The sequence below is a fragment of the Primulina huaijiensis genome, chromosome 10 (genome assembly GCF_012295235.1).
Source record: "Primulina huaijiensis isolate GDHJ02 chromosome 10, ASM1229523v2, whole genome shotgun sequence".
Lineage (NCBI taxonomy): Eukaryota > Viridiplantae > Streptophyta > Magnoliopsida > Lamiales > Gesneriaceae > Primulina > Primulina huaijiensis.
Window position 1 is genome coordinate 12,953,640 of NC_133315.1, and position 17,683 is coordinate 12,971,322.

At 35.4% G+C, this 17,683-nt stretch overlaps 1 protein-coding gene across 1 annotated transcript; it reads left to right on the top strand.

The window, feature by feature from the left end:
• Positions 1-1,075: 1,075 nt before the first annotated feature.
• On the top strand, positions 1,076-4,681 carry LOC140985890 (uncharacterized). Its single transcript, XM_073453836.1, has 5 exons — positions 1,076-1,588; positions 1,722-2,619; positions 3,069-3,683; positions 4,324-4,554; positions 4,650-4,681. Exons 1-5 carry the CDS (start codon positions 1,076-1,078, stop codon positions 4,679-4,681), a joined length of 2,289 nt encoding a protein of 762 aa, XP_073309937.1.
• Positions 4,682-17,683: the final 13,002 nt, after the last annotated feature.

Consider the following 17,683-nt stretch of genomic DNA (forward strand, 5'->3'; position numbering starts at 1 on the left):
CATCTTGCTCTCCCATTGTGAAGCAACAATTCTACAATATATAGAGACTTGTTTTAATCTTAATATGATTGTTATAGAAAGGAAAATTTTTAAATGTATAATCTTATTTAAAGGGAAAAAAAATTTTAATCTCCCATTTTTTTATTGAAGTGCTAAACCCAATTGAAAGGAATATTTTATTCCAAATTTATTTTGATTTTTATTTCAATTAAGATTTTATTTTGATTTTGCACTTATAGACTAAATTGACAGATTTGTTTTCCTAGATAGAGTAAATACTATTGTTAGGAATTATTTAATTGAGGAACCGATCTATAAGATAAAAGGTATCTGCTTTCATATTAGAGTTTGACTCATATTAAAATTCTAGTTTTCTTGTTTATAGGTGGGAAGGATCTATGAGATCTAGGTCAAAGAAGAACTATATAAAAAGTGGAAGAATGATTGGCAAGTGAGAGCGACGAATTAGAGAATGCTGTGAACAGTTTCTGACGGTTGCTGGAGCTTTTGAATAAATCGTGGAAGAGATTCACATTGAAGATTTACTCAGGGTGCTCAACCAATACACGAAAATAATCAAGTGCTGCTTCTTGGTGTCAACAACACTCGATGAATAACACTGACGCAGAGTGTTGATCAACGAGTGATTTCGTTTGATTCTGAGCAATACGTATTTTTATCTAGATTTGATTTGTGTTTTCCTTGAAGTGTCAAGGAAACTTGATTGTGTTATACTCACTAGTATTGATTTTGGTGTAAACGATTAACTTAATTTTCTAGTGAATTTGTTGTCATGTGGCTTCGCACAAGTATTCGTACTTGTGCATAATTTAAATTTGGTGTTCTATTTAATAAAAGTTTCTTTGTGTGTTCTACTTATTAAATTCCGCTGCAGTGTTGTGTGACCGTGTTGACAACACCAAACACAACACCTACGTCTGATACACACAATACATTTATTTTCTGTACGTTTATGTTAAGCAGACCTTACAAGTGGTATCAGAGCCAACGCTTGATACACTAAGTGATTGATTCTAGTCTTCTGCTGTCTTTACAGGAAATACATAATTCTTAGATGGATTCGTTGGCTTCAAACACTGCTTTTAGACCACCTGTCTTGGATGGATCAAACTATGCTCTTTGGAAGGTCAAGATGAGGATGTTCATCAAATCCATCGAAGAAAGGGCATGGCAACGAGTCTTAGACGGTTGGTGTCCACCAAGAATTGTTTACAATGACGGGGACAGTATAGTCAAACCTGAGAACACATGGTCGAGTGATGAAGTCCAAACTTCAAACTTTAACTCAAAGGCACTCAATGCTATATTCACCTCAGTGGATGTCAACATGTTCAGTCTTATCACAAACTGCATATCTGCCAAAGAAGCATGTGATATTCTTCAGAAACACTGTGAAGGGTCTGAAAGTTTTCGCAGGACCAAACTCAGAATGCTGACTTCAAAATTCGAAAGTCTAAAAATGGAGGAGAATGAGACTATTGTTGATTATGATCGAAGACTGCGTGACATCGCAAATGAAGCTTTTAGTCTTGGTGATCCTATGTCCAACGAAAGATTGGTTAGCAAGGTTCTAAGAATCCTTCCTCAACACTTTAATATCAAAATATGTGTCATTGATGAATCCAAGGATACTTCTACACTCAATCTGGAAGACTTGATCAGCTCTCTCCGAACATTTGAAATTGAATCTGGAGTTACAGAAAAGGAATAAAGGGAAGGCCATTGCCTTACAAACTTCTGATGACTCCATGAACAGCCTAATTCAAGAGGCAAATGAATCTGATCTTGGTGAGGAGTCGATTTCCTTGATTACTAAGAAGTTTGGTGACTACCTCAAAAGACTGAGAGACAAGAAGAAAACCATCTCATCGCAAAAACCCTATGTTGTCTCGTTTGAAAGGAATAAGTCAGCTGTACCTACTCAAGGGAATACCTTGCCAAGAAACGAAGTAATGGGCCAATCACATGCAAAAAGACTCGATTCAGTACAATGTCATGAGTGCTCCAGGTTTGGTCATTATGCAAATGAGTGTCCAAATAGACTTCGCAAAAATAAAAACATGGCTGCTACATTAAGTGAAGAAGACGCTGATGAAGATTGTGATACTAAAGAAGGAGACGATCGTACATCCTTTTCTACTATACACCAAGAAGGATATAAATTGCAGGTTAATCCCTACGGTGTTGCTACTGGTGTTGCAACACCAAGGCGCCACATCACGCCAAGACCATTATGTCTCAATGCTAAATCGCTGGAAAATTCAGATCTTGATATCATACCGCAATTTGATCAAGAAGAACTCACTGTGGAAAGTGTCCAGATGATGTACGAAGAACTGTATGTTGATTGTCTCAAACGAAACGAGACAAACTCCAAACTTTCAAAAGAAAACACTGATTTGAAAAGAAAATTGTCGCGTCTTGAAGTCCTGCTGAGTAAGAAAGACCTTGAGCTGTGCAAAGTAAAGGATGATCTTGAGAAGACCTCAAAAATTCTTGCGAAATTCAACACGAGTTCGTCAAAACATGATTCAATGCTGACTATGGGAAAAGAAAGAAAGATTGGTCTTGGATATGTTGAAAGCACATATGAACATGGTGAATCTTCTCACACCAAACCTACTGTGTTTGTGAAAGGAATGAAGACCATTCAGTCCCTCTAACAGACACTTCCCCTGGAAAAACTCAGCAAACCACAAAGCCTGTCATTGCATGACAGCTGGAATCGCCCAGCCCATCTTCTTCGAAAACGCATTCCTTTATACACGTACCACAGGTTAAGAAGCATGTGTTTACCCCAAAAACCGAGTTAAGAAAACGTCATTACATCTGCCACTACTGTCATAAACCTGGGCACATCAAACCCTTCTGCTACAAATTGCGTAATGACTATTTGCACTGGCATTCAAATCGTGTGTTGCACAAGGTGTTCTCCAACACCAGGCCCAACACCACAGTCAAGAGTCCCTCAACAAGAAAAATTTGGGTACCAAAAACCGTAAACCGATGTAATGTCATAAATACTTCTTTAAAAACTAACATTGCAGGTATATGGTACTTTGATAGTGGGTTCTCTCATCACATGACAGGATCTAAGGAACACCTCACTGATTATACTGAAGTAAAATGTAGGCGTGTAACCTATGGTGGTGGAGCTAAAGGGCGGATCGTTGGCAAAGGAACTTTAAACGTTGATGGACTTCTTGAACTTCACAATGTTCGACATGTTGAAGGACTCAATTCGAACCTAATAAGCATAAGTCAATTCTGTGATGATGATTTACATGTCAGGTTTAACGAAGATAAATGTGAAGTTTTCAATAATGCTAATATTTGTGTTATGTCAGGTGCTAGATCGATTGACAACTACTATCAACTGGGAGAAACTTCAGAGTGCCGAAGTGCCAAAGTAAGTAACTTGGATTTGTGGCATCAAAAATTGGGACACGTCAGCTTCAAGACCTTGAAGAATCTGTGTAAGTATAATTCCGTGAGGGGTATGCCTAGTCTAAACTCAGGTACTCCTTATGTTTGTGGATCATGTCAAAAAGGTAAACAAACCCGTGTTGCACACCCAGTGTTACAACACTGTGGGACAACACGGTGCCTTGAACTTTTGCTTATGGATTTGATGGGGCCAATAGAGGTTGAAAGTTTGAGCGGTAAGAAATATTCATTTGTTTGGGTAGACGATTTTTCTCGCTTCACATGGGTAAGTTTTCTTAGAGAAAAATCCGATACATTTAATGCTTTCAAAAACTTGCATGCCAGGATAACAAACCTCTACGATATGAGGGTGACTATGATAAGAACAGATCATGGTAAGGAGTTCGAAAATTCCTACTTCATTCACTTATGCGAAAGGAAAGGAATAATTAATGAGTTTTCTGCTCCTAAAACTCCTTAACAAAATATAGAATAGCAGAAAAGAAGAATAGAACTCTTCAAGAAATGGCTCGGGTTATGCTAAGCTCTAAAAATGTGTCAAAACGTTTTTGAGCCGAGGCTTTGAATACTGCATGTCATATTTCTAACCGTGTTTTTTACGTAGTACATCTACCATGACCTCCTATGAAATTTTGATGGGAAGAAAACAAAACCTTAAATACTTTCATGTCCTTGGTTGTGTTGGTTATGTCTTAAATGATCGAGATCATCTTGCGAAATTTTACTCCAAAAGTGATAAATGTCTTTTTCTTGGATACTCTATGAATAGTAGAGCTTATCGTGTCTATAATTTAAGAACTAGAACAACAATGGAGTCAATTAATGTTGTATTTGATGATTGTGCTGTTTTGACAGGAAAAACGAAAGAGGATGATACTGAAGGACTACTGGAAACAAGTGAGCCACTGATCAGTACTGGTGTTGAGACTGGTGTTGCGACAAGTGAGGCGACACCAAGCACAACACCGTCTCTGGATCATACCGAATCTATGGAAAATGAAGAGGTTGATGATGATGTGTTAATCAATGGCGGGAAAGATATTCCCAGCAAAATTCATAAGAATCACCCATCTTCACAGATCATTGGTGAGATGCACGAGGGTGTGCAGATTAGGAAAAAGGAAAAAGTTGACTATCAAAAGATGATTGGTCTAGTATGTATGACTTCCATATACTCACAGGTAAGTCACTCATGTTTCGTGTTATTAATTGAACCCAAGAATATAACTGATGCTCTTAAAGATGAATTTTGGGAAAATACCATGCATGAAGAACTTGAGCAGTTTTTGCGCAATGATGTGTGGGACTTGGTACCGAGACCCCCTAACACAAATGTTATTGGAACAAAATGGATTTTTAAAAATAAAACTGATGAGTCTTGTAACATTGTTCGGAATAAAGCTCGGTTGGTAGCTCAAGGGTACACACAGGTTGAGGGGGTGGATTTTGATGAAACCTTCGCTCCTGTAGCCCGCATTGAATCAGTCCGGCTGTTGCTTGCCATTGCATGTCACATACACATAAAATTGTACCAAATGGATGTTAAAAGTGCCTTTTTGAATGGAATCTTAAATGAGGAAGCGTATGTAAGCCAACCTAAAGGATTTGAAGATCCACACAACTTGGACCATGTCTACAGACTGAAGAAGGCCCTCTATGGATTAAAACAAGCCCCTCGAGCATGGTACGGTAGGTTGACCGATTACTTGATTAACTTGAGCTTCAAACGAGGTGAGGTTGATAAAACCCTCTTTATTCAGAAACTTAAGCATGATATTTTGGTTTGTCAAATTTATGTGGATGACATTATCTTTGGTGCATCATCCCAATGTCTCATTGACCAATTTGTTGGATGCATGTCTTCACAGTTCGAGATGAGTATGGTAGGAGAGTTAAATTTCTTTCTTGGATTACAAGTTAAGCAATTGCATGATGGTATATTCATATGTTAATCCAAGTATTCTAAGAACATGATTAAAAAATTTTGCAAATGATAGCTCCAAGCACATGAGAACTCCTATGGGGTCAAATGAAAAACTGTCCAAAGATGGTGTTGCAGTCGGTCTTGACAACACCATATACCGTAGCATCATTGGTAGTCTTTTGTACTTAACGGCCACACGACCCGACATCATGTTTAGTTTTTGTTTATGTGCTAGGTATCAATCTGATCCAAAAATATCTCATCTTAAAGCTGTGAAACGTATACTGAAGTACATTGCTGGAACAATAGATTTGGGCTTGTGGTACACGTGAGAAACAAACACAAACTTAGTGGATTTTTCTGATGCTGACTGGGCTGGGACCTAGACGATAGGAAGAGCACTTCAGGAGGATGTTTTTATCTAGGAAATAATCTTGTGTCATGGTACAGTAAGAAGCAAAACTATGTGTCACTGTCAACAGCCGAGTCCGAATATGTAGCTGCAGCAAGTTGTTGTTCACAACTTGTTTGGATGAATCAAATGATAGAGGACTACGGCTTTCATAGTGATATTTTGATTGTCTACTGTGACAATTCGAGTGCTATAGACATCTCAAAAAATCCTGTCCAACACTCTCGAACAAAACACATAGATATAAGACATCATTTCATTCAAGATTTGGTTGAAAAAGGAATAATTCGACTAGAATTTGTTAGGACTGAAAACCAGCTAGCCGATATTTTCACGAAACCTTTAGATTTTGAGAGATTCTCCAACCTTTGGAAGTCTCTCAGCATGTGCGTTCAATAATCACACACACGTGTTGTCATCGGTGTTGCTAACACTGGTGACAACATCGGTCTTTGCATGTATATTTTAGGATGCTAGGCATACTGCATACTCTTGACCATCCTTTTTATTTGTGTTACATCTGAACAGTGAAGGCAGTTTCTGAAAAGGCACATTCTAAGTGGTCATACTTCCAATCAATCGTTGAAGCTTAAGATATGCTCAATTCGAGGTATCAAGTAGTTGAGGATATTCATGGTAATCGTGATTGTGTCCAATATGAAAAGGGTGATTTAGAAAATGTAAGCATAAGGAGAACAACAGAAAAGTGGAAAATAATACGAAAAAGACTAGAAGCAAATGGAAAAAGCTACCTAAAGGAGTCCATTGAAGATCGTTCTTCTAGTGTGGGAGCTACCACTTCTAAGTCAAAATAGTTATGAAAAAGGCTACCTAGGGGAGTCCATTAAAGACCGTTCTTCTAGTGTGGGAGCTACCATTTCTGAATCAAAAGAAAATTTTATGGAAGTTTGGCTAAAAACTCAACGGTGTTGCCATGTGGTGTTGCCAACACTAAGTTCAGACACAACACAATTGATACATTGCCTGACATTTCGAAAAATTCATAATGTAAAGGCATACTTAGGTTATGCATGCTATATTTTGTTTCGTGGAATTATCATAATTAGCGACATATCAGTATTGACATATGATGGTTGATTAAAACCTTGATGACCCAAATTTTGAGGTTATGCTATGTCTTATGTTCTGTGGGTTACAATCGATGTGGGTTATCAGTGGATATCTGTTTGAAATATTGTAACTAAATCAGGGGCAGAAGAGGATTTAATCATATTCAGAATTATTATCGTTGGCTCGGAATGAATCGATTTTTTTTTTTTACCGTTACAGTGCGACCCTTTGAATCAAATTATTACCTTTGATGCTAGGGTTTATATACTCGGTTTTATGAATTTGCTCGAATTACTCTACTTTCTCTCATATTTTTCGCAAATTCTGCCTTACCCTCACTCACCATCTCTCTGTACTCTTTTGTTACTCTGTTTCAAACAAATTTTCGAGTAAAATCGTAAAATTCCTGCTCTGATAATGGCAGATAATCAATTTGATCCATTGGATATACGGAGCGAAATGGGCGCTAGTCGCGGTGTTTCTCCACAGGGAACAACACCATCGACAACACCACCTACTGAGCTTCCCACTGAAAATCATTTGCAGATTGTGCCAATTGCTCCTGAGCCCATCCCGTTAGAAGAAATCGCACCAGGGGAACCAGGAAATCCATGGAATCCTGACAATTCTCCTGATTACAACGCATATCGGAGGGCGTGTCCCCCCCAACCGTAAATCTTTCCACGAAGATCCAAGCTGCAGGCTGGCTACAGCCCCAACTTTGACGCACCAAAGAAGCCACGCATGGCCACCTAGTTCACTCTTGATCTAGATTTTTTGTCCGGAGATGACTCAAATGATGATAATTTTGAGTTGGTTCATCGAAAGCGGTCAGCTCGTACAAAGAAATCATCTGATCAGTCATCCTCCTATGCTCCTCTAACTGATAAATCTCCTGAACCCCCTAACGAGGTATGTTTCTCATCTGAGGATGAACAGTCTTTGGCAGACTTTATGAACCGTTTGAAAGAGGCGAAAGCCAGGCAGGACGTGGGGTTTGCTAGGGATGAAGCCGCACCAGTTGTCTCTGAGGAGATTGAAACAAACTCTGCTTTTGACTCTGAAGCCAAAGAATCTGAGAGTGCCACTGCTCCTGAAGTTGAACCTGAAGAACCTACTGATGGTGTTGAGCCGGGTGTTGAGCCAGGTGCTGACAACATTGACTTGGATGATTACAATCTTGCCTCCTCCTTCTCTCCCAAATTCTACTCTGAATCAGCCGTGGCTCAATGGTATCTGTCTGCCTACAGAGAGTTTATCGAGGAACACAACATCGATTTCGAAGCATACAGGAAATACAATCTGACTACCTTCCTTCAGTCCCACAGATTGAGTTCTACTGTCAACTCAGTGACGCCCTATGCACGAAGACCAATCCTTGAATTCTACTGCAATCTGGTCTCCAGTGTTGGCGATGAGAGATCTGATAAGTATGGGAGGGTGTTTCTGCGAGATACCATCTATGATTTCTCTCCCTACACCATCAACGAGTTCTACAACACTCCTGCTCCTGATATTGAGGACCAACTCCCACACATTGATGAGATCACATCAGTTCTCACAGGGGGTCTCGTCACCGAATTTCCTAGTCTCCCCAAACGCCTTGCCGCGGCAAATCTGACCTCCTTTTACTCTGTCCTCCATAAGACTGCAATTCGCAATTGGACTCCCTCATCCAATACTACTGTTGTCACCAGACCACAAGCAGTTACCCTCTTCACTATTGGAACAGGGTGCAACTTCAACTTTGGACAGCTGGTATTCACCACGGTTCTTCAATTTGCGGAAGGAGGATTGAAATCAACGAATCTCCCATTTCCTTCCTTGATTTTTGGTATTTTGGAATCCCAAGGTTTTGTATCTGATGCTGAGGATCAGCTGATTGACATAGGTGAACCATTGAAAATTGCATCAGCGTATCTTAAAAGAAACAGGGTTGTTGATCTTCCTTGGTCTGCAACAGGTGCTAGACCACGTACTGACCACACCGCTCCTGCATACGCTCCACCATCTACTGCTGGTGTTGCTCCTGGTGTTGCCCCTGGTGTTGGCAACACTGCTACTTCATCTTTCTCAGCTCCTGAAGACTTTATCTTATTAACTGTCCCCGAGATTCATGCCCAAATTGACTTTGGGATTCAGCAAATTAAGCAGGCTGAGGAGGTCATTGCATATTTTAAGAATCAGATTGCTAATTATCGTCTACTCCTTGAGGTAGGAGTGCATTCTGCCCAAAAAAAGGGGAGATGGTGATGGTGCACAGCCAAAAATGGGGCAAGAGGCTATGGGACAAGAGGCTGGCCCCTCAACTGATAAGGAAGACACTGATGATCGAGTTGATTAGGCCCATGAGTTTACTTTTACTTATGTTTTTGTGCTTACTTTACTCATACCGAGATCTTACTAATTCTCTGTTGCTTTATATATGCTGTTGGAACAATGAAATTTTGATTAAACCTTGTCCTTTTGCAAAAATATTTTGGTATGTGTTGTGCGTAAGTGTTGACAACACTGATCACAACACTCCACTCCACTTACTTGATAAATTCATGGGGAGATGCAATTCACAACTCAGGGGGAGTTTCAAGCTTCGTGGCATATTCGTCATTTTTGGAAATTTTGTCCAGAAATGCAAAAAAGAGGAGATTGAAAAGAATGTTTTATTCCAAATTTATTTTTATTTTGATTTCAATTAAGATTTTATTTTGATTTTGCACTTCTAGACTAAATTGATAGATTTGTTTTCCTAGATAGAGTAAATCAAATTGTTATGAATTATTTGATTGAGGAACCGATCTATAAGATAAAAGGTATCTGCTTTCATATTAGAGTTTGACTCATATTAAAACTCTAGCTTCCTTGTTTATAGGTGGGAAGGATCTATGAAGATCTAGGTCAAAGAAGCACTATATAAAAAGTGGGAGAATGATTGGCAAGTGAGAGTGACGAATTAGAGAATGTTGTGAAGAGTTTCAGACGGCTGCTGGAGCTTTTGAATAAATCGTGGAAGAGATTTACATTGATGATTTACTCAGGGTGCTCGACCAATACACGGAAATAATCAAGTGCTGCTTGTTGGTGTCAACAACACTCGATGAACAACACTGACGCAGAGTGTTGATCAACGAGTGATTTCGTTTGATTCTGAGCAATACGTATTTTTATCTAGATTTGATTTGTGTTTTCCTTGAAGTGTCAAGGAAACTTGATTGTGTTATACTCACTAGTATTGATTTTGGTGTAAACGATTAACTTAATTTTCTAGTGAATTTGTTGTCATGTGGCTTCGCACAAGTATTCGTACTTGTGCATAATTTAAATTTTGTGTTCTATTTAATAAAAGTTTAGTTGTGTGTTCTACTTATTAAATTCCGCTGCAGTGTTGTGTGACCGTGTTGACAACACTGAACACAAGACCTACGTCTGATACATACAATACATTTATTTTCTGTACGTCTATGTTAAGCAGACCTTACACCGATGATGTCTTACATCTAGCAAAGGTACCATACCATCTTTGCACAATGTTTTTTTTTAAAATTTTTTTGCATTAAATGCTCACTATCTCTTGCTAAATATTATAATACTTATGCATTTAAAACTTCCAAAAGAAGTATGCAGTAAAGTCCAAAATAGCTTTAAACGACTCTGTAGCTACATGATTTGAACCATATCTGATGGGTTGATAGGTCCGGGTCGTGTTGTCAAAAAATAGCAAAAAACCTTCTTGACCCGAACCCAAAAATGACCCACCCAAATACGAACCTTACAAATTCGAACTAACCCCATTTGGATTTTTAAATTTTTTTAACAAAATAATTGAATTTTATCACATTGTCTATTGATACGATAAATTTTAATCATATAATATTTATTTTTGTAAAATATCGATAATTTTAAAATATTATTATATTTATCAAATGTTTCTTAATTCTATATTAAAAATAAGTAAAAATAATTCTCGGGTCATATCTAGATTGACCATAACCTGACCCAACCAAATTAATTTTTCAGGTTAGATTTTGGGTCCAACCCGATTTTTTTTCAGATCGATATTTAGCGTTTGATATCACCGGAACTTATCATATCCCAACATATATGCCTTTTTGGTACATCACAGATAAGTTGAAGTAACATAATTTTTTGGAGGTCAAGTAATATAATTTTTAATCCCAAAAATAGTAAAAATAATAATTAATCTTGTTATTTGTTAAAATAATTTTAGGTTTTGTCAAGCTCAAGCCAGGGAAAAAGAACCATCTTTTTCTTTAAGTTTTCATACCAAAAGACAAATGAAATCATTCTTTCAAGTACTAGCTCTTGGTGCCACAACCCAAAAAAAATTGTTGCTGAAAGGAATATTCTTAATTATTTTTTGATATTGATATTATCTATTTAAAGTTTTGTCTTTCTAGATTATAATATTTGGTTTAATTTATCTCTGGATATTAGAGGATTTGTTTTCAATTTAGTATTTATCTATAAGATATGTTATTATTGTTTAAAAGAGTTATTTCCTAATAAAACTCTTATGTTTCTATATATTATTGGACTCTTGTATAGAATGGAGAAGAGGTAAAAAAAAAAAAAGGTATACACAAAGATCTTTGATGGTGGCACGACTTGGTCTTTCAGAGAGAAGAAATTACGAGAGAAACACATATTTGCTCTGAAGTTGTGGAGTGTTGCTTGAAGATTTCTCGGCGGTTTTTGTTTTATGCGACACAAGATTTGCATATGTGGTTTTATTGATTGGTTTTAGATGCAATTTATTTTCTTGGGTTGTCAAGGAATATAGTTTTTATGCTTGCCACTAGTATTGATTTTTGTAAATAATTTACAAGTTTTCTAGTGATAATTTTTGTCATGAGGCAATGTACAAGTATTTATACTTTTACACGACTTAATCTGTCTATTTCTGGTTATTATTTTACGTGTGTGTTAAATAATTTATTCCGCTACATGTTGTGAACGGTGTTGACAACACCAACACACATCATTATAATCTGATACACACAGTTTACTGTTTCTGCACTTTTATATTAAACAAACCCTTTTAAGTGGTATCACAGCCAACTTTTGATATACTAAGTGATTGATTCTGGTTATTTTTTTATTATACAGTCAAAAGTGCAATGGACTTGTTGCCAGCTAACTCTGTTTTTCGACCACCAATTTTAGATGGATCCAACTATGCCTTTTGGAAAATCAATATTAGGGTTTATATCAAATTCATTGAAAAAAAGGCTTGGCAATGAGTTTTGGGTGGTTGGACCCCTCCTAGATCTGTTGATGGTGACAGAGATAGCCGCATAAAACCTAAGAGTGCATGGACAATCGATGAAATACAAACCCCGAACTTTAACTCAAAAGCACTTAATGCTATTTTCACCTCTGTTTATGTCAATATGTTCAGCCTTATCACCAACTGCATCTCTGTCAAAAAAGCATGTGATATTCTTTAGAAACACAGCGAAAGATCTGAGAGTATACGTAGAACCAAACTCAGGATACTAACCTCCAAATTTGAAAGCTTGAAAATGAAGGAGAACGAGACTATTGTTGAATATGATCGAAGATTGTGTGATATTGCAAATGAAGCATTTAGTCTCGGTGATCCTATGTCGAATAAAATAGTGGTTAGCAAAGTCCTGAGATCCCTTCCAGAACGCTTCAACATCAAAATATGTGCTATTGGCGAGTCTAAGAATAATTCTACACTTAACCTAGAAGATTTGATCAGCTCGCTCGGAAAATTTGAGATGAACCTAGACCTACAAAAAAAGGACAAAGGGAAGGCAGTTGCACTTCAAGTTTCTGACAATTCCTTCAATGATTTGATTCAGGAAGTAAATGAATCTGACTTGTGTAAAGATTCAATCTCTCTGATAACGAAGAAGTTCGGTGATTACCTAAAAAGGATGAGGGACAAAAAGAAATTGTTCAAACACCGAAACCTCTGTTTGTTGTTTCTGAAAAGAATAATAGACATGCATCTTCTCAAGAACAATTTAGGCCGAAGAGTTAATTGATTGCTCGACCAGACCTTAAGAGATTAGACTCAATCAAATTCAAAGAATGCTCTGGATTCGAACATTACGCAAATGAATGTGCCGAAAGAGTTCGTAAGAACAAAGGCATGTCAGTTTCCTTGAGTGATGACGACTCAGAAGAAGAACTGGAATCCTATAAAGGAGAAGATCACTCTTCTTTGTCTGTAGTTTTGCAGGAGAAAATATGGCTGCAAGTCAACCCTCTTGGTGTTGCAACACCGGGTCGCAACACTACTTCAAAGTCCTTGTGTCTAAATGCTAAATCTCATGGTGACTCAAGCATATAGGAAAGCCATGATGCTGATTCTGATGAACTCACAGTAGAAAATGTGCAGGTCATGTACGAAGAGCTATACGAAGATTGGATCAAAAGAAATCAAATAAATTCAATCCTCTCCAAAGAAAATGAAGAAATGAAAGAATGTGTGTCTCGGCTTGAGGTTAATCTAAGTAAAAAAGATCTTGAGCTTTGCAGAGTCAATGATGATTTTGAGAAGGCCTCAAAAATGCTTGCAAAATTCAACTCAAGTTCAACAAAACTTGAATCAATGCTAATGATGGGAAATGACAGTAGAGTTGTTCTTGGATACGTAAAAAGTACATATGAACATGGAGAAACTTCCAACTCTGGATCGCAATCAACTGTTTTTTTAAAGAAAAGGAAAGTCGATCCGATCCCTTCGAATATTGATCCTACAGTGAAGACTCTCACAACCAAGAAACCAGACATGGTGCAAAATCCGAAACAAAGGAAACATCGCTTTATTTGTCACTAATGTCATAAGTCAGGTCACATCAAACCTTTATGTTATAAGCTGAGAAATGACTACTTGAACTGGCATGCAAAATTGGGTGTTGCCCAACACCAGGCGCAACACAGTAGTCAATAAACCTCCTATAAAGAAAGTTTGGGTATCAAAAACTGTTGTTCATTGCAATGCCATTTATACATCCTTAAAAACTAATATTGCAGGTATCTGGTATTTCGACAGTGGGCGCTCACCCCACATGATTGGGTCCATGGAACACCTCATTGACTATGTTGAAATAAGAAATGGACGTGTAACCTATGGAGGTGGTGCGAAAAGAAAAATTGTCAGCAAGGGAACCTTAAATGTGGATGGACTTCCCAAACTTTACAATATGTTTCGTGTTGAGGGACTCAACTCAAACTTAATAAGAATTAGTCAACTCTGTGATGATGACTTGCATGTTAAGTTTAACAAAAATAGTTTTGAAGTCTTTGATAATGTTAATGTCTATGTTATGATAGGATCTAGACCTGCAGAAAAATGTTACCAACTAGGTGAAGACCATGCTTACAGAAATAGCAAAGTGAGCGATTTCGATATATGGCATTAAAAATTGAGACATTCAAACTTCAAAACACTGAAAAATCTAAATAAGTATGATCTAGTACGAGGTATGTCCAATTTAAGCTCGGGAATTGTATACATTTGTGGATCATGTCAAAAAGGTAAGAAAACCCTTGTTGCACACTAAATGTTGCAACACCTTGAGACGACACGGTGTCTTGAACTCTTACATATGGATCTCATGGGTCCAATGGAGATGGAGAGCCTGGGAGGTAAGAAGTACTCATTTGTTTGTGTTGACAATTTCTCACGTTTCCTTGGGTAAGTTTTCTTATAGAGAAATCAGATACAATTGATGCCTTCAAAAAGCTACATTCAAGGGTCACTGATATGCATAATATGACTGTTGGTAAGATTAGAACTGATCATGGTAAGAAGTTTGAAAATTCTCAATTTGCATCCTTGTGTGACAAGAAGGGTATCACTCATGAATTTTCAACCCCTAAAACTCATCAACAAAATGGTATAGCTAAAAGGAAAAATCGAACCTTAAATAAATGGCTCGAGTCATGCTGAGTTCTAAAAATATATAAAAATGTTTTTGGGCCGAGGCATTGAACATAGAGTGACATATTTCAAACCGTGTATATTTAAGGAGTGGCTCTACAATGACTCATATGAGATTATCATGGGAAGAAGACCAAACCTTAAACATTTTCATATCTTTGGATGTGAAGGTTATATGTTAAATGATAGAGATAATCTAGCTAAATTTGATTCCAAAAGTGATAAATGTCTGTTTCTTGGATATTCTACTTATAGCCGTGCTTATCGTGTATTTAATCTAAGAACAAGGACTACAATGGAATCAATTAATGTTGTGTTTGATGATCTGGCAGATCTGGTGCTACTACTTAAATTATAATTCACCCAAGTGTAGGTTGTCTGCAAGTAATATATTTCGTAAGTACGAGATCGATCCACAGAGAGGTTATTTTAAGTTTAAATTTATTAATTTATAGATTACCAAATGCAAGAACGAAGTTTACAAATTATAAATTTTGTCAAAGCTCGAGGATTTAATCTTTGTTTATGTAGTATTGTTTAACTAAAAGTAAAACAAAGGAAACCACCATAAATAATGGCTCCAAGAAAATTAAATATTTAAACACACACTTAATATAATATAGTTCCCACTATAGAAAATACCAATTCTCCTATATTTTATATATGGTACCTATGATTATATATATAACTATATAAATATATAACTGCATAAAATAAATGTTAAATTAAATCATTATATTTCATTTAGAACAACCGGCAGAGCCACGCTATCGTCTAAATGAAATATATGGTATAATTATATATATATATATATATATATATATATGTATGTATGATATAACAATAATAATTGATGAAATATTTATTGTATCAAAATTAAACAACAAATCAAGATAACCACTTCAATGGTATCAAGCATTTGATGTAAATTGATAACAACAAATAATTCATTTTTATACATACAATAAAAAAGAAATTAGCAAAATGAAAAGAAATAAAGAAAGCATATACAAAATATAAACAATCTTACTTCACCAAGAATTCATCCTCTTCACCTTGACATAATAAATTTAGCTTTCCATCAACTTATTTTTGAGCAACACTAAAAACATCACTCATAATTTGGAAAATGAAAAATATATTGGAACTTAAAACTTTTATACACGCTCACACAATATTTTACAATGAGATAGAATGATTCTCAAGCTAGCACAAGGCTTCTATTTATAGGCGAAATGAGAGAAAGGGTCAAAAATTTTATTAATGGAATGTAGTTGTAATAGTAGTATTTGTTTCCTCCAACTTCAATTCCATGTCACTTCTTTCAATGCTTTGTTCCATGACTTTAATCACCGAATTTGACTCGGCTAGAAACAGCAAACATGTGGGGAATTGTCTGTAGTTGAATTTTGCCACTTGGTTTACCTCATTTGGTTAAATATTGAAATAGTTATGATTTTTTTACTATATGCTGGTCATGGTGAAAGTAAATTTGTCCTCCTTTTGATATTTTCACATTTTGATCATTTTAATCAACTTTTTAGGCAATCATGTCTTCTGCAAAGTTGTAGATAATTTCTCAAGGATTTCAAACATGTTTGAATCACCTCCATTTGAGTTTTCTAGCTTGAGTTATCATTATTTTACTAACACGTAGAAAACCTGAAAATAAAACATATTTAGTAAGACATTTAAATATAAACACACAATACTAAAATAACATAATTTTATAATTTTAATGAAAATTAAATGTTAAAATATAGGTTTTAACATATAATAAATTATTAATTTTAAGTTTCATCACACCCTCACACTATCTTATTACTAGTCCTTGAGTAATAAAATTTATCGGAAAATCACAACCTAGATTCTTTATTCCTTTTAAATATTCAAATATACAAACATATTCATTTTAAAAACAAACTCATATACCGATTTATATATATATATTTTTTCATTTAATATAATAATATATAATTAGATGTGTTTTTATGATTATTTTCACATAATATATAAAGTAACAATATATATATATATATATATTTTTTAATTTCTAAATTTTTTTTATGATAATATAGTCAAAAAAATAATTCACACCACCCACTATAACATGTATAATATCGAGAATTGTACTGTAAAAGCCTCAACTCCATATTCTTTCAGGTCAAAATATTTAATGGATAGCTGATTTACACTCATGGAGTTAGAATGAATATTAACTCTCATTGAAAAAGGCTAATTATTAAAGCAAACAATTAAATAAACTAATATTGAAAACAAAATAGGAAAATTTACAAAGAATAAAATCTACTTTTATTTCTTTTTTTTTCATTTTTTCTTTTTCTTTTTTTTATTAACGTGACTGCAAAGTTTTACAATGACATAATTTTTTTATCCAAACATTCTATCATAAATGTCTATATATATAAACATTTATATAAAGGATACATTCGACTACCTTTAAAATATATCCAACACAAACAAATCTTTTTGTTTTTTTAGAACACATTGATTGATGGATTTTTTTTTAGAACACATTTATAGTACATCAATCAAATCTAGAAAAAAAACAATTACAATAAACAAAGAACTTTGCAGTCCGTTATTTATCTTCTTTTTTTTTATAATTAATATTTTTTTATAGGGGAGTTATATTCTTGTAATTAACCATTTTTTAATAATAAATAAAAGCTTATTAATTGTTTTCTCATTTCTCACCACTTACTCACAAAAGATGTGTGAGTATATATTATACTTTTACAAAAAGAATTCTTTCAATTATACATGTNACACATCTATTATATATTTTATATTAATTGATCAAATATATATATATAAATTGGTATATGAAAAACTAATTTTTCTTGTAATC